Here is a 23,160-nt window from a genome sequence, read left to right on the forward strand (position 1 = left end):
ATGGCATACGCCCACGCACATTCCTCTTCTATTCACAGCCTGCCTCTTCCACGACATGGGAACCTGCGAAGCCTGCAACGGCCCCCAGCGCTTCGAGGTCGAGGGTGCGGATGCCGCCTCCGCATTCATAACCTCGCACTCCCCTAACACCTCCCGGAACGACGTGCACGAAGTCTGGATGGCGATCGCGGCGCACACCTCGCCCGGCATCGCCGAGCGCATCGCTGTTCTTGCGCGGCTCGTACGCTTCGCGGTACTCGCCGACTTCAAGAAGCCGCATCCAGACGGCCATGTGGATGTGAAGGATATCGAGAGCGCGGAAAAGGCGTTCCCGCGCGGCGAGATTGAGAAGGTGCTGGGCGACGCGGTGGCCGAGCAGGCGGAGAGATATGATCAACCAGAGAGGAAAGCGCCAAATTTTTCGTGGCCGTGGAGGCTCTTGCAGTCGAGGAGGGATAACCCGGAATGGACGGGGGTGAACAAGGGGTTCTGACTTCTGCGTGCTTTGGTTGGGAGGGCAGAGATGACAGTGGTCGAGAAAAGGCGCTCGCTCTTCATCGCAAGTTTTGTCAAGGTGTGTGTCCAGTTTAACCAGCTAGATTGCTTCTGTCTTGCTGTGGCAAGGCGAAACGTATGTACAATTCATCCATGCGCCCATCAGCACGTTACCTAGCTCGAGATGTGTGCATTGAGCTCCTTCGCGCTCTGATGAAACCGAGAGTACTTTTTGAAAGAGGTGTCGATACCTTGTAGTCACCGATGCATCCACAACGCCACATTATTACCCCCCTTTTGTTGTGAAGCCACGCCCAGTGTCAAATCGGATAGTCAAAGGATACATTCATTCACATAAACGCGTTATTGACGCGTTGTTTGGCGTCTATTGATATTGGCGGAGATGACCTTAAAAGTTGAACACGCGTTCAACCTCTTCGGACCCCTCCCTTGACTTTTCTTTCCTCACTTTCCCCGCCGACGTGAAGTAGACCGCAAGTACCGAACGAGGATAACTGGATCTACCTCGATGGCGTCTGGATCCGGGTGGTCCATATGATCAAGGATGCCGACGAAGAAGTGATGTTCTCCGTAAACCTTTTTCTGTCAGCGTGGCTGAGTTCCTAGTATTCAGTTTGACGGGTACCGCCGTGCCAGATGGGAGACAGTGTTTCAGCAGGGTGTTATTCCGGCGAGTCGTCACTCCAACAACTCAGCGTGGCATGACATACCTAAATGGCGTCCTGCCAGTCGTTCATGCTATGGCCCTCTTTACCCAGACGCGTTGTCGTCCATACAACGCAGCCCGAAGCCGGTGGTGAGAGTGACGTCGACGCTGTCGGTGAAGGATAGAGGACGCAGAGGAAGGCTAGAAACCATGTCAGACAGACAGTGCATACGCGCCTTGTCGCTATTCCCGGAGAAACAAAAGGCCCGATTGTCATCTCTGACATACCTGGATGAGTTTCGAGACGCGCCCGCACAGGGCCGTGTGCGATATCCAGTCGCGCTCACGATCTACCAGAATGTAACAGAAGAACAGCGAAACAATCGAGTTCATCTTTTACATGCTGGAGACGTGTATGCCGTATTTCAAAGAGACTTTGGATGACTGGAAGGTGAGTCTCGTTCAGGTGGAGCTGAGGCTGCAGTGCTGATCGCCGTGATCAGTCAACTGTATGCACCACTCTGGAGACATACCCGTGGGTTGTATGCTATTGTATGCTACACAGGCGACTGCTGGGGGCTGGATAATAACTCGTATCTTCAAAATTATGGTAGGCTTTTGTTGACCTTTGTTTGACGTTTTGATATGGGGGTTTCCTTTTTTATCTTGGCCTGCGATGTTTATCCCGAATAAATCCCGAACGTGGTAGAATGACACTTGCTGGTGATACGTGCAACTATCTTTGGTGCGTTTTTGTCCTCAGCTAAGCCCTCGGATAAATTATGATATTTTGTAGCGGTGTGAGCTCGAGCCCAATAATATATATGCTCAATTCGATAGAAAGTGCCGGAGCGTAGCTCGGCGTGTCTTGTGTGAACTTACGGATGATCAACGATGTCGCATCCCAGCGACTTGGGAGAGACGACGCAGGGCTTCAAGATGACGAAGCCCGATATCAGAGCTTGTCACAAGGCAACCTTTCGGTAGCCAACACCACCTTCGAGCCGCCGTCGGTGTCAAACTCTGGCAGAGCGCCTTCGACCACCTTTGAAGCTCATCGCGTAGGAGAGGGTCGACGCAGGTCAACGGGACGCTCGAAGGAGACTCGGCCATCGCCTTATCAAGTACCCGGGATCGGCTCTAACCGGGCCTCTCGAGCTATCTCTCACGATTCAGGACAAAGCTCCTCCACGTGCTGACAGACTCGGAGTTCGCGACAACCGAAAGTGCTAGTGGTCGATGTGACACGAGCACTTTTGAAGACCTTCAGGTTTATACTCCCAATTTTTCTATATCCGACGGTTACGCAGCTGTGATGAACACGTTTACTGGTACTTGGATGTTTGAAGGAGACGCTGTTAGAGATTTCTCTGCGTAGATTTTCATCAAATCGACAGAAGTAGTCAAGAAGTAGTTTGTGTCCACGAACATGTAGCTGTACTAAGCGTGATAAGGATGGTCCCGTAGTAGCTCGGAACGAACCTGTCATTGTTCCGATGACATGACACACGCCACAGAAGGATGCAGCAAGTATGCAGAGGCAAACGGTCGTAGGAACGACGAATATTCGTTCCGCCAACGCATCTCTCTAGACTACGAATCACTGATGTTTGCCTCAATCCCCGTCGCATGTGTGGCTTGCGGTCTAGGTCACTCTCGTACATTCTTCTAATATACAATCATAAGTCACTTATATTGGACAACTTCATGTACTTCTTTTCTCGATCATCGCACACTGGGCTTTAACCATACAACGCCGTCTTGAGCACCTCGACTATCTTCTGGACCTCTTCGACGGTGTTGTAGTGTACGAGCGAGATGCGCACGACCGCATCGTCTGTGTCGATAGGCGGCTGAAGGCCCGCAACGAGGTCGTGCGCGTAAAAGTGGCCGTATCGGATCCCGATCTGTTCACGAGAATTCATCTTCGGGAAAAGAAGTAAGATAAAAGGGAGACACGAAACGCACCTCGTTCGTCTTATCAAACACCGCAACGACGTCTTTGCTCTTTATCGCCTTTGCCCCGCCCTCGGCCACCACAACAAAGCTCACAGTCGGCACGCGACCGACACTTGGGCTCGTGTCGGCGCGAGGATCGCCGACGATACGCACGCCGCGCCTGTACTGCTCATCCGCCGTAAGGAACCCAAGAAGAACGTCGAGGAGAGCCTGCTCGTGCTCCGCGATATTCTCGAACGCGATCCTGAGCTCCTCTCTCGCCACTGCAGCTGTCGAGCGCACCACCTCCGGCTCGTCTGAATGCTCCGCAGCATCTGCTGCTGCCACCGCATGACCTGCGCGTGCCAGCGAGCGCAGGTACGGCACAACCGCACCCGCCGCCCAGACGGACTCGTACCCCGGGCCGCCAGGCTGCAGCTTGTACGGCTTCTCGGCGACATTCACGGTGAGGAACCCGTGCGCGAGCGACGAGAGAGAGTCCCTGAGCGCCTTTTTGCGGATGTACAGAGCTGCGTTGTGTACCGCGTAGACTTTGTAGAACGAGAAGACGGCGTAGTCGACGTCCCATGCTTTTACGTCCATGAGCCGGTGTGGCGCGTACGCGACGCAGTCGATGCATATCTCGACCTTTGGTGCACCGAGCTGTTGGGCACGGGTGCGCACGGTGGGGATGATGGCGGAAAGGGGGATTGCGGATCCGAGAAGGTTCGAGCAAGCGGAGAGCGCGAGGAGGCGTGTACGTGGAGTGATGAGGGCGAGGAGAGTGTCGAGGGAGTAGGTGATTGCGTAGGGGTTGGCGTTTGTGCCCGAGGCGAAGTTGGGGAGTTGAGAGGGCTTCCACACCTTGAGGATGGCGCCTCGGCGAGCTGCAACGCGCTTCCATGGGCCAACGTTGGCTGCATAGTGTCCAAATATTGACAAGTCAACATTTGCCCACACATGTACCAATAAAGATAGTAAGGAACGCACCCTCGTGCTCGCCAGTGATCACGATCTCGTCTCCCTCCTTCACATCCGCCTCCAGCGCCCTTGCGAGGTTCTCTACCATCATTGTCGTGCTTGACCCAAACGCGATCTCATCCCTACCGCCTTCAGCGCCGAAGAGAACTGCGGCGGCCTCCGCAGCGGCATCAACCCGGCGGGTGCTCGTTTGACTGACCGAGTAATCTGCACCGAGCTGACAGTTCGTATTGGAGAGGTAATCGGTGATGCGTGAGATGACTGGAGCGAGGGTCTGTGAGCCGCCAGCGTTGTCGGCATAGATGAAGTCTTTGGAGGTAGCAGAGCCTGTGAGGGCAGGGAAGGACGCGCGGACGATGGCGAGGTCGAGAGGCATCTTGGCTATGGATGAGCGAGAAGGCAGGGAAAGGGATATGTAGGAAGACGGATTTCTAGACTTGACGTTTCGGCTGAATGCTATAAGTGGGACGGGGAGAGCCAGTGGCCTGTTATCTTCCCCTGGGGATGGAAGACAGTCAGTCATGTGGAGAGATATCCCCGGACCGTCCATGCGAAATTCTAACGAATCGACGTAGAACGGCCGACGTTACCATGAGCGTCGAAGAGCAGGTCTTCAGAAAGGTGTTAAGTGACTGAGTCGCTATTTGCAGTCTCAAGGTGGTCATCGTGGGCAGTGAGGAAGACGCGTCGGCTAGCGACCGACGGAACGACGGCGCGATCCGCTTGCGGGGGAGGAGATAAGATAAGATAAAGGGAGATCGCTCACAACCAATCGAATGATCTCATCCCCGGCCGAACATCCGACGCGCGCCTTGCTCTCGACCGCCACCACCGCCGGACTCGTCCTCCCTATCGCTCTCCTCTTCCCCACAATATGGCTATATCGAAGACTAGCAACGATGCGCCCGACCCCATCCTTCTCACTCTCTTCGCCAATCGCTTCATGAGCGTCGCAGAGGCAATGGGCCGTGTACTACAACAGACCTCTATCTCGACGAATATCAAGGAGCGCCTCGACTTCTCTTGTGCTCTTTTTGCACCTGATGGCGATCTCGTCGCAAATGCGCCTTTCATACCTATTCATCTAGGTGCTATGAGCTTGTACGCTTTTCCGCCCATGCTCTATCAGCCTCGTTATCTCACTGTGTTCGGCTCACGCCCCGGCTGGCTCAACTTCGTAGCGCAGTCAAGTACCAGATGAAGCTCCACGGAAAGACTCTCAAACCAGGCGATGTGCTTATGACAAACTCCCCTCATGCTGGTGGATCGTGCGTTCTCCTTTCCTGCTCTTCTCTCCCATATCTCCATGCTCAATAATGAGCGCATACAGCCACCTTCCAGACATAACTATCATCACTCCTGTATTCTCCCCACCCGCCGAAGGACAAGACTCAGAAGACCCTTCAGGCCGTTCCATCATCTTCTTCACCGCCTCGCGAGGCCACCATGCCGACATTGGCGGTATCCTCCCCGGCAGCATGCCCCCAACATCTACGTGCCTCGCAGAAGAGGGAGCTGAGATCGTCTCATTCAAGATCGTCGATGGAGGGAACTTCGACCAAGAAGGCTTGCATAAGCGGATGATCGACATACCGGCACAGTACCCCGGCGCGTCAGGATGTAGGAACATAAGAGATGTGGAGAGCGATCTGCATGCGGTGCGTATCCGCTGATTTCTGGTCTTGCTTATCCTTGCGCATATATGCGTGAGCGAGGGGAATTTAGGCTGAAAATTTCAACAGCAAGTCGCAGCGAACCACAAAGGCGTGCAACTTATCCAAGCCAGTACGTATAAGACGCCACCTATGACTCACCATGTACCCTCTAACCTCCTACCGCTTTCGGTTAGTCGTTGACGACTACGGACTCGAGACCGTACAATCCTACATGGCCCATATCCGCTCCAACGCTGAGCAATGCGTGCGCAGTCTCCTCAAGCGCGTCTCCGCCGACGCTCCAGACGGCAGACGCGTCCTACACGCCGTCGATTACCTCGATGATGGAACACCAGTGCGTGCCCTCCGCTCCGTGCTCCCTTGAGGGTCTGCTCACGCGGTGATACCGACGCGTTGTATAGATAGCGCTGAAGATCGACATTGACAACCAAACCGGCGGCGCTGTGCTCGATTTCGAGGGCACGGGCGCCGAAGTGCGCGGGAACCTCAATGCGCCCGCGAGCGTTGTGCACGCGGCGGTCATATACTGCATGCGTGCAATGCTCGGCGAGGATATTCCGCTTAATGCTGGGTGTCTCGTGCCGCTGGAAAGTTCGTCCCGCTCCTTTGTAGCTTTGCTGCTAATGGGACGTGGGGCTGACGGGATGGGAAATGATTAGTCAAGATACCAAAGAAGACCGTTCTTGCGCCCTCACGTACCGCTGCTGTGTGCGGAGGAAATGTTCTTACGAGCCAGCGCATCGTAGATGTCGTTCTGCACGCATTCGATTCGTGTGCGGCAAGTCAGGGATGCACCAAGTACGCTTGAGTTTCTCGACATTGTGCATCTGGTCTGAATTCTCGTGCTTTATAGCAATCTGACATTCGGCCAAGGCGGTAAGAACGCAGACGGCAAAGCCGAGCAGGGCTGGGGATATTACGAGGTGTGCCTGTTACTTTATCCTCCACTGTCACACCTTTCTTAAGCTCACACACCGCAGACAATTGCAGGAGGCTCCGGCGCCGGCCCGGGCTGGCATGGCACCTCGGGCGTGCACACACATATCACGAACACACGTATCGGCGACGCCGAGATCCTCGAGCGACGCTACCCTGTCCTACTGCACCGCTTCGCACTGCGCCCCGGCTCTGGCGGCGACGGCGAGTTCAAGGGAGGCGACGGTGTGATCAGGGAATTCGAATTTATGGAGGACATGCGGGTTAGCATTCTCTCCGAGGTGCGTTCTCATCATCTTCGTATCCATTCGAGTTGATAAAATAAAACAAAACAAAAAATTGTGGCGCTGGACTGCACAGAGACGCACACGCGCGCCATACGGCCTCGCCGGCGGGCACCCCGCCCAGATGGGGCGCAACACGTGGATAAAGCAGCGTCGCGCCGCAGACGGCGATCTGCCTACGTCTCGCTCTGAAGCCGAGAGCGTCGCCAATGACACCAGCAAGAACATCGAGGAGAAGGCGATTGCGGATCTGGCGGCTCAGGACGACACGGGGCCGAGACATATTAATGTAGGTGGGAAGGCGACGCTCATGATGGGTCGTGGGGATCGGCTGTTGATTGAGACGCCCGGTGGGGGCGGGTGGGGTGTGCCTAGTGCCGATAAAGAGAGGATGGAGAAGGAGGAAGGATATAGGCATGGGTGGGAGCCGAGGGGGAGTTTGGCGGAGAGGGCTGCGAAGCAGGCTGGTTTTTGAGAGTGATAATGATGTAAGTCTTCATGCTCTGGTTTCGTTTACGGTTTCTGCATTAACAAGTCAATATCTCAAACCAAATCCGGAACAAGTCAAGAAGTCAAACGCTCTTAGAAATCAAGGCGTTGTAAAGCTACATAAGCACCGTATCACGCAATTTCTGGGCGTATCGCTGCTAGACGAGACCTGCATCGTTCGATATTCTCGTGTTATTCTCCATTAAGCCACTCTCCTCCAGTCACCCAAACATGGCTGGCATTACAGCTTCTCAACTAGGAGTGTTCAGAGCCTTGCTCTCATCGTTGGTATATGTCCATGTGACATGCAGGCGCTTACCAATTAAATTAGTGTTCTTCCAAAATGACCACTTCGACGATCTTGAAGGGTGTAAACTTAGAGGGAGTCACAATTGGACCCTATCCTCATAGTTACCGCACTTCGCTTCGCTTCATTCGGTAAGCTGTTGCGCAAGCCTGCGGCAGTTCGCACGAATTCCCACTTAGGCTGATTGCGATTCTAGGGCCCCCTGTTATCTATAAGATGCCATTATCCACCAGGGGGCACATATCGTCCCAGGTCGCAGCCATTTCTCCCCATCCTTTGCTTTCCACTCTCTAAAGCTAAATAATACAACATGTATCATTCCCCAGGCTACCGTCGCAAGCCTCCTGTTAGGGCCTCCTTCGCTCGCCCGGCCCCTGTGGACATCGTCACGCCAGCGTTCGTCAAGGCTCATCTGGACGGTCGACCGTTGAAGGAGTATACGGCGCCATACTCTCCGATTGGTGTCGCAGCTCCTACAACGTCGTCGACCCCAGCTTTGGCGGGGCGCCGTGGTAACTCTGATACGGAAATCGCAATCACCGATGTAGAGGCCGTCAGTTCGTATTCGTGGGTCGATACCGAGCATCCGGAGATTATCGTGCCAGGTCCGAACATCATCCATGTTCACAGCTGTCCTGACGTGATGACTTACCTTTGTTTCTTTGATCGCTTACAGGATCGCCTAACATTTGGAACAACACAAACCCACAATCTGTCCCTCAGGACTCGGGTGTCGTGTTCTCCGACCAGAATGGTGCCCGCATGGGCTCTGATGCATCGTCCATGACTCCCCTGTTTGCTTCTATCGAGGCTCTGCGTAGCGGCGAGGTTATCAAGAGTGAAACTAAGGAAAAGTTCGACTACACCTCCCTCGACCTTATCACCGACCGTAACAACCTGCGCAAGCTTTTACGCTGGGCGACAGATGCCGAAGCGACCACCATGGACGGGCACGGGGCGGAGCCATTTCGCATTGACGTGCAGCGCGTCGGAAAGACGTGCGTGTTCACGCGGTGCGATGCGCAGGTATTCCAGTATATCAGCGAGTTCCGTGGGTTCGGGCAAGAGTATGAGAAGGCGGCTACGACGCCTACGGATGGATGTGAGGATGCGACGGGGCATCATAGGATTATTAAGATGGTACGTGCCTTAGCTTGCTTGAGGCGTCTGTGGTAGTATTCGAGTTGACGCCACGACGAATAGAACTTTGGTGGGATAAGCATTCTTCTTCGCTCCGAAGTCGATGCATGGGTTGGTACCGAAGGTGACGATGATGACAGCGATGACGACAATGATCTTGTAGCTGCTTTGAGGAGTATGACTGTAGGAAGCTCTGCCACCAAATCTGCGGCTACGAGCGTAGGGAACGCCGCTGTCAGCACCGAGAGCAGCACCATTTTCGGACTATCGATTCTCTTGCAACGCTCTGGCGATTCAGCTTCTACAACGAGGGAGCCCGTCGCCCAGTCATCCCTGATCAAGATCAAAACCCGTGCCTCGCACCGGCCGCTCGACTGGGACGAAGCCTATCCGCAGCTTTACCTCTCCCAGACACCCCATTTCTACCTGGCCCGGCACCAGCGTGGGCTCTTCAGCTCTTCTATCGAAAAGTACACACTAGAAGGTCTGGAGTCTGACCTCCTAGTAGGTCCCGAGGTACGCAAAGCCAGAGAGGGGTTGAAGAAGCTGCGGGGTCTATTGCGCGAGATTTTGGACGAGGTGAGGAAGGTGGAGGACGAGAGCGCTCAGCTGTGCTTGGTCAGGGAAGGAAAGGCCCTTGCGTTGTATAAGAGGGTGGAGGGAACGGGGAAGAGGCTTTCGGAGGAGGTCGTTCGCGTGATGAAAAGCGAGGCCTGAGACATCCACGTTCTACTCGTTCTCGGCCAGATGTATCACTAGAGTTCTCTAAATGTGCGATCCCAGCGTAGTGGTCAGTAACGCAGAATCGAGAAAGCGAAATTTACGTCTTGGTGTAAGCCGTATAAACGAAAGAATAAGAATATCGGACGGCGTTTGGACGCAGCCCGGCACCCGGATAGGGCGTAACGCGTGTACAAATTAGCGCCCATGCGACTCATCCAGCGCTTCTTTTCTGGAAGATCTCGAGTGAACCAAATAGAGATCGATTGCATGTTCTTGGCTTGTATCTTGGGCTGTAGGGTCATTGCAATAGGTGATTTAAGAGACTTCACCTTCCGTACCTGACAGCGACCCCTTCTTTAGACAAGTATTTTTGGGCCTCGGGCCACAACGATTCCATTCTATGGAAACGCAACTTGAGTTCGAAATCTTAGAAGGCTTCCTGGTGTAACGGCTTGTCGGCTTGGGTATGCTCACCGCCATGATTAATGTAGACGCATGTGAGCAATCATAGTCATGGGGTTCGCTCAATCAAGCTAGTCGCTTGCTTGTGGAAATATAGGACCCTATCCCCATGATCCCGGTCCTTGGTTTGTCCTCCGTCTAGCAAACCGATTTACCAACCTAAGAATAACTGATGAAAAGCGGTCATAGGGTGTGACCGTTTACACAGCGTCAAAAGAGCGCAGCCGCCGCAGCGACACGTGGAAAACAGCCGCAAAAAAGGGACTAGGTGTGACTGTGATTTTGGGATGATGAATCCCTATAAGATGGCGTCAAACCCTCTGCCGCTCTCCCTACCAGCGGTGTTTCTCTGCCCGCCAGCACCTTTTCACAGCCCGTCACTGTCATCCGCGTAGCTCAGTATGTATGATTCCTCGGCTTATCGTCGTACAACAGCACCTAGAACCAACTTCAACCGTAACACTGGTTCTGTGGACACAGCTACCCCCTCGTTCGTCAAGGCCCACCTAGATGGTCACCCGTTGAAGGAGTTCACGACGCCATACATTCGTGCTGGCATCGTGACTTCTACAACGTCGACCTTGGCTCCAAACTTGACGAACCTCGGGGGTAGCGCAGTCTCGGAGCCGAACATTGCCATCACTGACGTCCAGGCTGTTAGCTCGTATTCGTGGGTGGAATCAGAGACGCCCGTGATCATCGTACCAGGTCTGTATGCTCCCGTAACTTGACTTGAGAATGCTTTGACGGACTGTATGGATCTTTCGAAGGATCACCCAACATCTGGACGAGCAAGAATCCTCGCTATGTCGTTCAGGACTCTGGTATGGTGTTCCAGGACCAGAATGCCGCACGCATGGGTTCCAATGCATCCCCTCTGTCTCCTCTGTTCGCCTCGATTGAGACGATGTACGGCAGCAACAGTGGCGTCGACACGAGCCACCGTGGAGGGTTCGACTATGCATCGCTGGACGTCATTACCGACAGGAACAACCTGCGGAAGTTGCTCCGCTGGGTATCTGGCCCTGGTACTGCGGCGAACGGGCGTGCAGCCGAGGCATTCCGCATCGACGTACAACGCGTTGGCAAGACATGCGTGTTCACGCGACGCGATGCCCAGGTGCGTGAATATATCACCGGGTTCCGTGGGTATGGGCATGAGTATGAGAAGGCGTCGACAAAGCTCGCAGAGGGGTGTGAGGATGCGACGGGTCATCATAGAGTTGTTCGCATGGTATGTGCTGCCGTATACGCTCGTCGTGTTGCTTGAGTACTCGGTCTGACGCGGAGGGCCCGCAGAGCTTCGGTGGTCTGAGCGTTCTTCTCAGGTTCGAGGTAGACGCTTGTGTTGACAGCGCCCTCGCGACGAAACAGGGAGAAGGGGATCTCCTCACTGCTTTCTCAGGGCTGACTGTCAGAAGCGCCGCGAAAGCCAAAGTTCCTACACGCAGCAGCATCTTCGGCTTATCGGTTCGCCTACAGCCATCGTCAGCTCTCCTCAGTAACGGGCAGGTCGGAAAACGAGAGATCGTACCCCACTCCTCGCTTATCGAACTCAAGACTCGCGCCTCGCACCGCTCGCTTGACTGGGAGGAGACCTATCCGCAGCTCTACCTCTCCCAGACGTCTCACCTGTATCTCGCGCAACACCAGCGCGGCGCGTTCAGTTCCAATGTCGTGAAGTACAAGCTGGAGAGTATGGAGTCGGATGCCATGGCGGCACCCGAGGTGCGCAGAGCCAGGGAGGGGCTGAAGAAGCTGAGGGCGCTGCTGGAAGAGATTTTGGACGAAGTGAGGAAGATAGACGATGAGAGCGTCCATCTGAGCCTGGTGGGTGAGGGGCAAACGCTCTCGCTGTACAAGAGGAAGGAGTGGACGGGTAAGAGGCTTTCGGACGAGATGATCCGTGTCATGAAACGGGTTTGAAGCACCGATAGTTCGGGTATGTGTAAGTTAGTAGCTTGAAGCGATCTTGAGAACTTGATCCTTGGCAATGTGTAACATCTGATTTGTGTATCAAAAATGGTCTGTTCATCTGAGCGCAGCATACCGGGGCACACCTTCTAAGACCCTCGGAAGTGTGCTGTTCCACCTCCCTGTCGTTCACAGCAAGGTTAAAGTCAAAGAAAGGCTCTTATCCAGTGCTCATAGCACGCATCCTCGCATCAGTTTCATTGACACATGCGCTGATAATGACTGTTTGGTAATCTCTGCGCTTTTGGAGAACTTTAAATACCAACCGTTGTCTGTGGCTTGTAGGAGGGAGAAAACGCGAGCATCGGAAGGCTAAGTCGGACCGGACCACAAGCGACGCAGCTGCTTAGTCATAACGTCTCACGCCTTTGCCTCCGAGCAAACGTCCGCAAGAGGTTGGACATATGCGTGAACCCACTCTCTACATCGCCTTTCACTAAAAACCGGCCTGTATGTGCATAACGCCCTTCGCACTGTTTCATTGTACTTCAGGAGTAGTCCTTGCGCGGGCCGGAGTGGAGTTGCCAGGGGATTTGTGTTCATGGATGCAATGCGCGTTAGTATACTGTAGTGGTCTGAGGTGCGTACTTCCCAACCTAACCTAACACTCTGTATCTGACTCTAAGAACACAACAAGGGAGTGACCTCTGCTCTGTCAGGGATATGGTTCGTACGCGTGCCACATGACCTCGTAAGTGGGCAACCCTCCCATACGGGGTGCAACACGTAGATAAAGCAGTGCCGTGCCACGCGCAATGACATTCCGCCTCGAGGGTGACAGCGTCGGTGACGACCTGTGAAATACTGTGCAAGAGGAGGGCTATTTTTCTCGAAACTCTGTACGGGGGTTGCCGTTATTTGATCAGGAAAAGAGGGAAGGAGGAACACAAGCACATGCGGGGAGCAAGGGGGAACGCGCCGCGGAGCAGCCTGGGCCCCGCGAGGGTATTCATGAAGATGTAAGGTTCATTCATTCTGCTCTAACATTTCCTTGATCAACATGTCAGATATTTGTAAGCTACCCGCTGGTTCCTGATGGAGATGTACAAGGTCATATATTCATGCTTGCTCTCGTGGTAAACAACGGCCCTCTTCCCGTCTCACGTCCTCCTCGCACTCGAGCTCGCCGTTCAGGTGGCTATGACAGGCTTTGCTCGACGAACGGTCTGGCTTGCTATCATGCCAGTGAGCGCCAATCACCTAATCATCCCAGGAGACATGCTCACTCGCGTTGGCCCCCGTCTGGAAGGTAATCTGGGCTTGGTGCGCGTTGAGGATGAAAAGTCTGTCAGTGGTTGACCCCGCGTAGCTTCTCTCCTGGATTTGAGCGGTGACACCATCAGCGCGGGCGCTAATGCCGGCCCGGTCACTGGGGTAGATGCGCTCACGACGGGACCAATGATAGTCCGTGAAACCTTGTCCCTCAGGTTGGCGGTGGATGTACGGATTGTCTGCCGCCTCTGGCTGCAATCGGCCATTCGACTGCCCATGGTGGTCTGACTGGGGCGCTAGCTGGGATACTGATCGGGGCGCTAATTGGCGCGTGTTCGCATGCATGATCTCATCGTGCCGTATCCAGTGCGGCTGTAATGGTAATGCGGCCATGTTTACATCTGGCTCATGAGGAGTTGATCATCGTACTCACGTTGATAAACTCTCGTAATTCGTAATACCTCTGCCTGTGCTCTTCGACCTCGGGGTGATTCCTGTGCCAGAACGCCCAGAACTTGGACAGTTCACCAAACCGGCGTTCAAGTGCCTGTTGAGTCTGAAGGCAACTGCGACGATATCAGAATGTGGGTTGGAGTATAAGTTTCGAGAAAGGCGGACTCGTTGAATCTCCTCTGGAACTCGTCGACCACCCCTGAAGGCATTCGGTCCTTACGCCAAAGGTGTTCTTCTTCCAACCGTTCCAGAAAAGACGCCGACGCCTTGAGGCGGGTATTGATATTAAATGCACGTGTATATGAATTTCGAGGCTTAGAAGACATTTCCTCTGTGAGGGAAATACCTGTCTCTGGCAGTCGGCAGTGAAGTGAAGGATGATGGGGTGAGGGGGGGTTAAGAGATGAGTTGGTTGGGTGATTTTATACACTCTAAACCTGCCTCGTTCTCCGAAACCGATTCGACGCTCCTTGGGTAGAAGTTCAGAAGGATCGTCGGGAAAATGAGCAGGGCTGTGAGCATTGCTGAGCGGGACCTAAGGTGATTGGTTGGAGCCAAGTTCGGGATTGTCCTTCATCATCGGCAGTGAGTTGTGAAGGCATGTGACGCATGAAGTCTTCGGGTGGGAACAAAGAGAAGGCTTGAAACAGTTACACATGGGCTGTCAGTAAAAGACAAAGGATTCACGGCCCGATTTAGCGTGTACCTGGAAGCGGAGAAGTGAGCCACACCAGGTAACCGGAGATTGGTATCCTTGAACACCGCCTCAACGTTGCTCCTGTTGCGCCGGATTGAAGGAACCAGCTGAAGGACGGATTGAATCAAGTTGTCGAAGCATTCCTATATTCCTCTGCGATAGCAAGGACGGAAGAATAAAGATGGTGTGCCGAAATGGGATAGGGAACGCGAGTAACATAATAACATGGCCTTTAAGGGTCCGAATTCATAGGTCTTTGGTAGTATATCGGATAGTACACCCGCTTGTCACGCGGGAGAGCGGGGTTCGACTCCCCGCCAGAGAGACTTTTGTTTTGCATACTTATACCGCCCTTGCGCCCACAATGCAACACAGCACCCTCAATGCAACGGGGTGTGTTTGCTCTTTTGTTCACTACAGTTTTTTGTGGGTTGGTGAAACAAGCCTACAGGTCATTATATGATGCAGTTTTCTAAGAAAAGGGCCAGGGAGAGCGCATTCAGTGTGTGTTGCATTGAGGGTGCCGTGTTGCATTGGAGGTGCGAGGGCGGTATCGGTATAGATTTTGCTGTGGTCGACACAGCCCATAGTTTTCCTGAAGGAGTCAAACGTCGAACGTCAGTTATCTCCCTCGATAATCTCCATACGTTCTTTGCGCCTGCTCCTAATATTATCTACAGCCGTCGACTGAAGGGTCCTAATTGCGAATTTTGCGCAGATTTTAGTTTAGCTCTAATGACATTTAGGCATCGTATGGATCGAGTGTACACTATTGGAACATAACAGGTTCAATACTACATAGGTTTGTCAGACAGACTATCAAACCCTCTCTTTCAAAAACTTCAAAGCCGGCATCACATACTTCTCAAACCCTTCGTCGTGCCGCTGCATCCCACGTTCAAGGATGTGCCCGTGCCCATCGGCCTTGATCAGCACAGCCTCCACACCTTGAGCGCTGAGCTCTTCAACAGCCCTCTCCGCTAGATAGAAAGGCGCGAAGATGTCCGCCGTACCGTGCAAGAACACCGTCGGCGGGAACGCCTTGCCTTTCGCCTTGAATCCCGTGGCAGGATCAGCGGACTCGAGATCACCATCCGGCTGGATGATGTTGTACGTCGTCCCGTCGCGCAGCGCGCTGATCAACGTTGCCGTGCGCGGGTTATCGAGCACGGGCTTGCCTTCGGGCGTGAACATGGGCGGGGACGATATTGCCTGCGGGCCGTCGTAGATCTTGTTGAGGAACGCGGTGTCGAGAGGGGGCACGGCGGCGAACATGGGGAGGGGCTTGGACCAGAAGGGGTCGCGCAGGTACTTGGAGCCGTAGAAGTCGGCGATGGCAACGGGTGGGTTGGGGAGGGAGCCCTTTCGACGAGAAGGGAATGATTAGAGGTAGGGAGGGAAGCGAGGAGACGAATAGACTCACCAGCGAGAGCGCCAGTCCTCCGCCCGCCGAATGACCCATCGCGCATACCTTCGTCGAATCCGCCTCAACACCAGCGGTCTCCTTGAGGAGACGGGGCAGCTCGTTGCGTGCCCAATCGAGCGAGTCGGCAGCATCCTGTACGGGGCCGTCGCGGAGGCTGACTTGGGGGCAGAGTCGGTACTCCGGGAGCACGACGATGAAGCCGAGCTCAACGAGGGCGGCGACGACGACGGGTGAGGTCATGTGAGTAGTTCCGGCCATGAATCCGCCTGCGTGGAAGTTAAGGACTAGTGAAGACAGTCGCGTTAGTATAACGGAGGCGTAGAAGATAGTGATAGGGGGGCAGGCGTACCGATGGGACGCGGCTTCGAGTCGTCCTCAACGGCGGGGGCGTAGTGCACGTAGGCGGGGATGTCGCCTGCCGATGCGTCTTTCTTCCAGATAAACTTGGTCATAGATGTCATGGTTGATGATGATTGGCGGTAACAGTGATAAGGGCGGTATTGGTATTGAAATGGCGGGGTTGGAGATGGATGAGGCGGCTTGGCTGTTGACCACAAAGATACGCCCTCGCTTTTATACGCTTGTCCTGCCCTCGTCAACACGCATATTCTAGACATACGTGCATCCTTGTTCTTGCCATCTCTGAGCGCAGTCGAAAGCGATACGAACCTGACTCGACGAAGACAGGAACTGTACATCTGCTTACCAACTGCTTACCAGGGGATCCGTAGGACACGCCAGCGCCATCCGACGTCGCGGATCAGCGAGACAGTGTACCTCGAGAGGCTTTTTACGATCGAGAACTACCGTTTTGTCAGGACACCAGACATAAAGACAGCGAAGGAAGATGGTTGACATGGGATGGTGTGGGTCTGTGCTCCAGGGCGTCGTTCGGCGATTTCCGATCGCTCAACCTGTGCTGCCATCCCATCAACTCAACCCCTGACGATATGTCAGTGCTGACCATTTCTGTCCACGACATAGCCCTCACGTGCTGTTGCTTACCGATGATTTTGTCAAGGACTTGAAGAACGCAGCATTTCATCTCCCGTTCAGCGACAAGTCTGCAGGCGGGGCCGCCAGCGCTTACAATAGACGCTAAAGATAGTCAAACTTGTGACAAATGGGGATGACACGAGGTGTGTTTCTGCTGTCTCTGCTCGCTACTGACTTGGTGTTCTTCTCTCAAGCTCAACGCCAGAGCGGAACACATACAATGCATTGAAGAGTTCAACAAAAGGGTAGAATTGATTATCTATACCCTTTCCCCCGCCGCTCTCCTTAGCACCGTCGTTGTCCACTCGACATGGCTCAGGAACGGGTAATGTCCAGAATCGCACACCTCGATACGATCAAACGCTCCGGGAAAGTCATCCTCGTCGCGAGCGGGGAATTTCTCCTGCGCGTCTTTAATCACGGGCTCCACCATCGCCGGAGGTATAAACTTGTCGTTTGTGCAAAACACGTATGTACTGGGGATGTGCTGCCATGCTGCGTGCGTCAGCTTGCTCCCATCATTGAGCTACAAAGGTGCGCTTCCCCCTTGCATATACTGTGGTTGGGGTATCATTAAGTTGTCTATAGGTTCCCCGAGATCATGCAGCAGCTGCCTTCGTTGAGTGGTGGCGACCGTGCGAACAGCAGATGCTTATCTATCATGGACGTGCAGGTGATGAGACAACAGATCTCGTATAAATACTGCTCACGAACCTAATGTTCTGACCCCAGGAACGTCTAAGGTCACTCAGACGTATTACTTGGGTCGTAAATATTTAATCACTAACGGATCTGCTTTTCTTCCTCTTAGAGGTAAAAGATCTTCCCTTGGAATTAAAAGAGAGGATACCAACTGATCATTGCAATAACGCTCTAGCTGATGTTGCTATAGGCTGGGTAGCGTTGGTCTACTTGGCTGCTTTACAAGGTACGCTGTCCCCAAGATTCTGTGCTACATTCGTATTCTCTCTCACGAAGACAGTCCCTAATCTGAAACCGCCAGTTATCATGCTGCTGAGAGTATACACTCTCTACAAGGCATCGCGACGTCTTATGTGCATACTAACTGTATGCTTCGTCCTCGAAATGGCCTGCGTTATATTCGCCTTGCAGTGGGGCATCTACAGTAGCCACGGAAGCGATTGTAACACCCGCGCTTTCATACTTTATCTGTTCTTTCGCTAAATTTCACGCAGATAACTTTCTTATTGCCATACTCCCCTGGGCCGGGTTCGAGATATTGCTTTTGACGCTTATATTGAAGGAGTCTTTGGAGCATAGAAAGGATACGTGGGGCGCCACACGGGTGAGGTGGAACCCCCTCTTGAAGATCATCGTGCGAGATAGCGGTCTCTTCTTCTTAGGGTACGTCGGCTAGTATAGGAAAAGAGGTAATGCGTCAGAGGCTCCATCTGACAACGTTGCTAACACGCGCAGGTTTGTGATGTCAAACGTACTGCTCGTTATTTTCACTGTATACCTCAAGGTGGGCACATGTACTACGATTGGTGACGGCTACTTACTATTAGTGGGGTTGTATTCGTCAGGAATCGTACGTAGGCATGGCGTTAGCCGCGCTGCTAGGCAACCTCTTGGGACCCCGTATGGTGCTTACCCTTAGAAAACATATTTGGCTGAGGGAACGAGGCGTGTATAGCTTCGACACAGACATCGTCTTTGCTCCAGCACACAATGGTTCTATATTTGACGAGCAGTCCAGCTAGACGACTTCATTTCTCGTTGTATCATTTAACATTGCTGTGTCACACAGTATTATCGCAGTTGGCCCAGACGGCGAGTTAATATTGCACGCTGGCGCGTGAGGCAGAGTCCGACGGGAACGAGCAATAAACGAGCCCTATGCTATCATGATTTTATTCTAGCTCAGTCTTTATTCTTGTATCAGTTATCTTCTCGCTCCGGGTCACTTCGGAGCAGCGCTCTGCCTTGGCTCTGCCATATTGATTTCAGCGTTTCTGCCATCATAAAACTGAAACATGGAAATATGACGCAGCTTTTGGCGTGTGGAGACCTCCGTACGCATAGAATAGCCCTCTGAGCACCGTAAAATAGGTAGGCTACGCCGGAGTCATCCTCGCGCAGTTGTTAATTCGTAGCTTAAAATGAACAGGTCTAAAACAGCGGCAGCTACAACACGGCGCGAAGGCTTATGTCGCAGCCTTATCGTCACCGTTCAAGTTTCTAATCTTGGACCCCAGTCTCACGCACTGCTTCATCTGAGCGATATAAGTAGCAAGGCTGACTACTTGACTCCAAACGATCACGCACTTTACACACTCGGTGACGGTGTTGCCATGTCTTCAATCACCTTTGAACAAAATTTGGGCCTCGAATTGGAACCTCTGCCCACTAGATATGCCTTTGGTGAGTCACGGATTGGATTATACTGTCCAACGTGAGAGCTAACTAGTAAGCAGCTGCCTCCCTCACATGGCTGATGTATAATTATCGTGAGTGCCCTTGAGTGGGCTGACATTGTCAATGGGGCTAAATACGTTGATACCGTAGTGCTAACTCTGGATATCGAGGTATGTGTCCCTTTTGATACTTTCCCCTTGGCAAGATAGAGACGTTATCATGCCATCCTACCCATCAGATTGAGTTTATCTGGGTAGGTTGTTTGTTCCATCAAGCATTGTAGTTAGCTTATTGCGGTCGTTCTGAGATGAAAAAGTTTACCGCAATGACATTGGTATATGGATTGGTATGTGTGTCGCCTTGCAGGCGATGGGAGGCCACATTGACATCCTTAGTTCCGCTATGTTGGCATGTTATGGGCACTGTGAGCCAATGTGCGACATGTATACACTGAGCCCGGACTCAACGGGTTTTGTCTCTGCAGGTCGCAAGGTTCGCTTACACACATATAAATATGTAATCTAATGCAGGGTCTGTACTGACTATCCACTAGTTGCTCTCGTGTACAGGTCGCCGTCAATCCAAGTAAGCGGGTTTGACGCTCTAGCCTCACTCCTACATGAAACATACTGATCCTTTATTAATAGACGTATGTACTGGTATGGCGTCTAGAGTGTTGTGGCTTAACCCTCGGTCCTTGTTCAATGCAGATGTGAGTTCATATCAAGCTGCATTCGCGTTTATCAGTTATATGACATACGGATCAGGCACTATTTTAACTGATGCCTATATGGTAATTGAGGTCATAATGATGCTTCTGCTCCAAGGTGAGCTTCTGTTCGAGCGGCCATCATTGTTGATTATTGGGCTGACCGGATCAGGAATGATGGCTATACGAGTATATGTTCTTCTCGGGAAGTCGAAGCGGGTCCGCGCAGCCCTCTTTATTGGTTTCTTTACGACCCAAGTCATCAACCTTTCCGTCGTGGTATCGGTGCTTGCGCGTGGTGGAAGTCTCAAAGGTGACTTCTGGATATATGTTCGTTTCCGCTTGTTCCAAATCGCTCATGAACATGCTCTATTCCAAAGCAAACATTTCCGTGTTTGGCGTGGATACCTGCTATAAACCGTTATCTGAATCTCCATGGGTCTTCCCACTATGCTGCTCAGCGCTGCTGGTATTTGAGCTGACATTGATCGTGCTCTGCTTGTATCACGCTATTACGAATCTCAAACGGCCACTATGCACATCTATCATGTGCTATGCTGGTTCCATAGCGTCACTCATCGTTCGACAAAGCCTGATTTATTTCATTCTGTGAGTGTTTCTCCGTCATTACTGTTCATAAACAGCTAATAACATCGAGCAGTGCGTTTGTCAGTGTGCTGGTCACCGCTGTGAGCCAAGCGCCTAGCCTTCGTTTGGTGGGTCTTACGCGGTCTTTGTTAGCAGCATATTATCTTGACCTAAACTATTGATCGGACAGTCTGCGGTATCCTCGACGATTAGCACAATGGTGGATTTTGTTCTGTTGACAATGGTAGGGCCATGGATGGTACTTAGCCTTCGAAAGCAATACGAAGAAGACATCGATGGTCCATGTCACATTCCGCATGCGTCCAACATAACAACATTACGCTTTGCCAACGGTGATACTGTATGAGAAACGTTTAATAACACATCAAAGACTCGCCGATGATGGAACACTCAGAGAGCAGATGGTGGATCTAGAACAGATTGTGGGGTGGTTCATAGAGGAATGAGACACATCAACAAGAGAGAGGAGGGAATCACGAACCGAACCAAGCTTTCCGACCCATATCTGCCACAAGCCACAATAGATAAGCCGGAAAAAGGCGGCTATGTAATACTGGGGTTTTGCTCTAGAGTTGTGCTCTACTATGACATGATAGGTAGTACGAAGTAGAGCGTTGATGTGGGGTACTATATGCAGGTGGAGTAGGTTAATTGATAAACTCGCATAGTATGGGTTTATTAGTGCGCGGAGCATGTGAAGGAACATAGAAACCCAATGTAAGAGTATTACTATGGTAGAAAAAAAGAGAGAGATAATGGAAACATACATTATGAGATATCTGCGTCGTGCTGCTCGTCTGAGTCAGATCAATTTACCTTTCTGAAGGCTTTCGAGTCTCGAAAGAGTTGGGCTAGGGCTCGGAATACCTTCTGCGTGCCTAGAACGTCCGCGAGTGGAATGTCAGCGCCCGGCTTGCAGATGCTCCGGCGTACGGTAGCATGGAGGGGATATTCGACTGTAAATTGACGTCGAGTTTGGGACCGTTTTCCGCACGCGCAAGCCCTTGATTTCGAACGTATGAACGAAGTATAGTAGTCACCGGAGAAGCAGTGGCCTGTCCTGCAATAAAATTTGATGACCATGCGGCCGTACGCTTCTCGCTCCGCATTGGTGAAGTGATCCCTCTGTGTGAAGGAGGGCGGGAATCGAGTCGTGAGCTTGGATCGGCCTTCGTCGTGGCTGATCCGCTCCTTCCAGTTTTCGTCCAGGCATTGAACGCTGCTTCTTTAGTAGCGTGTCGGAGAGTCGTGAGAGTCGGTACGTCACTGTTCGAGTGTTCTGGTGAGCTTGGCGACTTCATCCCGGGTGCGCTTGTTGCCCGGAATACCATTATGATCAGGTGTTCGTTCGTGGGTAAGTTGACGCGTGGGGTTGTCGGTTGGCAGATGCTTGAAGTTTGAGGGCCTACGCACGAAATCGAAGGGCTATTTGCTGGGCGGGCCCTGGTTCAGCTGTGAACGCTGCGCGAGTAGCTGAAACGTTGTCTGCGAAAATTTATACGTGAGTGATGTGCTCGTTGTTATCGGCCAGGTCCCCGGCTGCCCCCATCTTCAATATGCCCAGTACCACCATGTCGCGTAGCTCCGCTCGCTTCCCCCTCCCTTCTCCTCCACTAACCGCCTCCCTACTTAAACATATCTGACCTAGCCGGTTCCTGTACGCCGCTTACCGCTCCCCACCAGGAGCGATGCATCCGAGGACGACTTATGACGGATATGTAGTGGATGATTTTATTCGTAAGTTTCTGGTTTTGTTCGGTGGCCTTGTCTATTGTCTCCTCTGCACCCTTTATAGTTAGCCGTCTGTCGAACTCATCCGGGGTGGACTCCCAGGGGAACGATAAAGGAGTGAAAGAGGCATGGAGATTTGAGCTGGGCATGGGTGTGTGTATCGTAAAAGATGAGCAAAGAGCGTCCTCGGCGAGACACTTGATGAGATATGGAGAAAAGAGGCAGTCCTTTCCAGATTTGTAGGAGCGATGCAGTCACCAGATGATGACCCGTTCGCGTTCTATATGTCTGTGCTGACGCCTGGTGTACGTGCCAAAGGTCAGAATCAGAGTTGAAGCACAGCGCGTTCAAGATAAAACGAAGGAAATCTCAAGCCAGTGCCCAGCAGACAGAGAAAAGGCGGAGGTTTCCGCAATGTGGACATGCACAGAGCTCGAGCTCACGAGAAATTTAAGCTTTCAGAGTTTCCACGCGATCGATCGTAAAACGCGAGAAGCCCGGCCCTGCGTCCGGGTCGTCGGGGCGTGAATGTGGCCCGATCTTGGCGCCCGTCCACGCTATCTCCCGTTCGTCCTTCCTTTCCCAGCGTTAGCTTCGTAAACAAACTTCCTTCTAGCAGAAATGCGGCTGAAAATTCTTTTGTTGGTGGGACCAGAAGATGCGCGCTGGGAGACTGGGGTTGTTCTTGGGATTCGAATATGAGGTGGGATCACGCGATAGGAAAAGCGAAAGCACAAGTTGCAGGGCGACGGTGGGGGGAAAATAGACCGACCGGACAGCAGCTGTCAGAGATGATGCTAAGATAGGGGTTGTAGCGGATTGTAACCAGGAGAAATGGGCGTCGCCTGGGCGGCACTGCGCATATGTTGTCGTGGG

The 23,160-nt window shown here is 52.8% G+C and overlaps 10 protein-coding genes and 1 non-coding gene across 11 annotated transcripts; 7 read left to right on the forward strand and 4 right to left on the reverse strand.

Annotated features, from left to right (window-relative positions):
• Positions 1-25: 25 nt before the first annotated feature.
• On the forward strand, positions 26-493 carry CONPUDRAFT_65884 (uncharacterized protein; the record flags this gene model as incomplete). Its single annotated transcript, XM_007775923.1, has 1 exon — positions 26-493. A coding segment is annotated over one exon (468 nt), but the record flags the coding sequence as incomplete, so codon positions are not given.
• A 2,306-nt stretch (positions 494-2,799) lies between these two features.
• CONPUDRAFT_147197 (PLP-dependent transferase) lies at positions 2,800-4,536 on the reverse strand. Its single transcript, XM_007776138.1, has 3 exons — positions 4,091-4,536; positions 3,131-4,017; positions 2,800-3,069 (listed from the first exon to the last, which is right to left on the reverse strand). The coding sequence occupies exons 1-3, from the start codon at positions 4,455-4,457 to the stop codon at positions 2,905-2,907; spliced, it is 1,419 nt and encodes a 472-aa protein (XP_007774328.1). The 5' UTR covers positions 4,458-4,536; the 3' UTR covers positions 2,800-2,904.
• Positions 4,537-4,955: 419 nt separating this feature from the next.
• Positions 4,956-7,452, forward strand: CONPUDRAFT_77272 (Hydantoinase B oxoprolinase; the record flags this gene model as incomplete). Its single annotated transcript, XM_007776139.1, has 10 exons — positions 4,956-5,182; positions 5,263-5,349; positions 5,412-5,739; positions 5,824-5,866; positions 5,931-6,091; positions 6,159-6,348; positions 6,417-6,555; positions 6,611-6,680; positions 6,738-6,974; positions 7,054-7,452. 10 exons carry the CDS (start codon positions 4,956-4,958, stop codon positions 7,450-7,452), a joined length of 1,881 nt encoding a protein of 626 aa, XP_007774329.1.
• Positions 7,453-8,020: 568 nt separating this feature from the next.
• On the forward strand, positions 8,021-9,737 carry CONPUDRAFT_140047 (uncharacterized protein). Its single transcript, XM_007776140.1, has 3 exons — positions 8,021-8,378; positions 8,450-8,913; positions 8,977-9,737. Exons 1-3 carry the CDS (start codon positions 8,084-8,086, stop codon positions 9,628-9,630), a joined length of 1,413 nt encoding a protein of 470 aa, XP_007774330.1. The 5' UTR covers positions 8,021-8,083; the 3' UTR covers positions 9,631-9,737.
• A 762-nt stretch (positions 9,738-10,499) lies between these two features.
• Positions 10,500-12,103, forward strand: CONPUDRAFT_169416 (uncharacterized protein; the record flags this gene model as incomplete). Its single annotated transcript, XM_007776141.1, has 3 exons — positions 10,500-10,806; positions 10,869-11,332; positions 11,398-12,103. 3 exons carry the CDS (start codon positions 10,500-10,502, stop codon positions 12,022-12,024), a joined length of 1,398 nt encoding a protein of 465 aa, XP_007774331.1. The 3' UTR covers positions 12,025-12,103.
• Positions 12,104-13,031: 928 nt separating this feature from the next.
• Positions 13,032-13,656, reverse strand: CONPUDRAFT_147201 (uncharacterized protein). The gene is made up of 2 exons (XM_007776142.1): positions 13,299-13,656; positions 13,032-13,246 (listed from the first exon to the last, which is right to left on the reverse strand). Exons 1-2 carry the CDS (start codon positions 13,627-13,629, stop codon positions 13,203-13,205), a joined length of 375 nt encoding a protein of 124 aa, XP_007774332.1. The 5' UTR covers positions 13,630-13,656; the 3' UTR covers positions 13,032-13,202.
• A 1,031-nt stretch (positions 13,657-14,687) lies between these two features.
• Positions 14,688-14,759, forward strand: CONPUDRAFT_t119. Its single transcript has one exon. It is a non-coding gene; the product is annotated as a tRNA-Asp (tRNA).
• Positions 14,760-15,137: 378 nt separating this feature from the next.
• CONPUDRAFT_112198 (alpha beta-hydrolase) lies at positions 15,138-16,356 on the reverse strand. Its single transcript, XM_007776143.1, has 3 exons — positions 16,210-16,356; positions 15,858-16,144; positions 15,138-15,796 (listed from the first exon to the last, which is right to left on the reverse strand). Exons 1-3 carry the CDS (start codon positions 16,319-16,321, stop codon positions 15,254-15,256), a joined length of 942 nt encoding a protein of 313 aa, XP_007774333.1. The 5' UTR covers positions 16,322-16,356; the 3' UTR covers positions 15,138-15,253.
• Positions 16,357-17,862: 1,506 nt separating this feature from the next.
• On the forward strand, positions 17,863-18,537 carry CONPUDRAFT_147203 (uncharacterized protein; the record flags this gene model as incomplete). The annotated part of the gene is made up of 3 exons (XM_007776144.1): positions 17,863-18,000; positions 18,053-18,342; positions 18,404-18,537. Coding segments are annotated over 2 exons (320 nt in total), but the record flags the coding sequence as incomplete, so codon positions are not given.
• Positions 18,538-19,542: 1,005 nt separating this feature from the next.
• CONPUDRAFT_93381 (uncharacterized protein) lies at positions 19,543-20,714 on the forward strand (the record flags this gene model as incomplete). Its single annotated transcript, XM_007776145.1, has 7 exons — positions 19,543-19,581; positions 19,631-19,659; positions 19,883-19,884; positions 20,003-20,062; positions 20,117-20,257; positions 20,325-20,553; positions 20,606-20,714. 7 exons carry the CDS (start codon positions 19,543-19,545, stop codon positions 20,712-20,714), a joined length of 609 nt encoding a protein of 202 aa, XP_007774335.1.
• Positions 20,715-21,369: 655 nt separating this feature from the next.
• On the reverse strand, positions 21,370-21,618 carry CONPUDRAFT_38401 (uncharacterized protein; the record flags this gene model as incomplete). The annotated part of the gene is made up of 1 exon (XM_007775887.1): positions 21,370-21,618. A coding segment is annotated over one exon (249 nt), but the record flags the coding sequence as incomplete, so codon positions are not given.
• Positions 21,619-23,160: the final 1,542 nt, after the last annotated feature.

This window comes from Coniophora puteana (genome assembly GCF_000271625.1).
Source record: "Coniophora puteana RWD-64-598 SS2 unplaced genomic scaffold CONPUscaffold_16, whole genome shotgun sequence".
Lineage (NCBI taxonomy): Eukaryota > Fungi > Basidiomycota > Agaricomycetes > Boletales > Coniophoraceae > Coniophora > Coniophora puteana.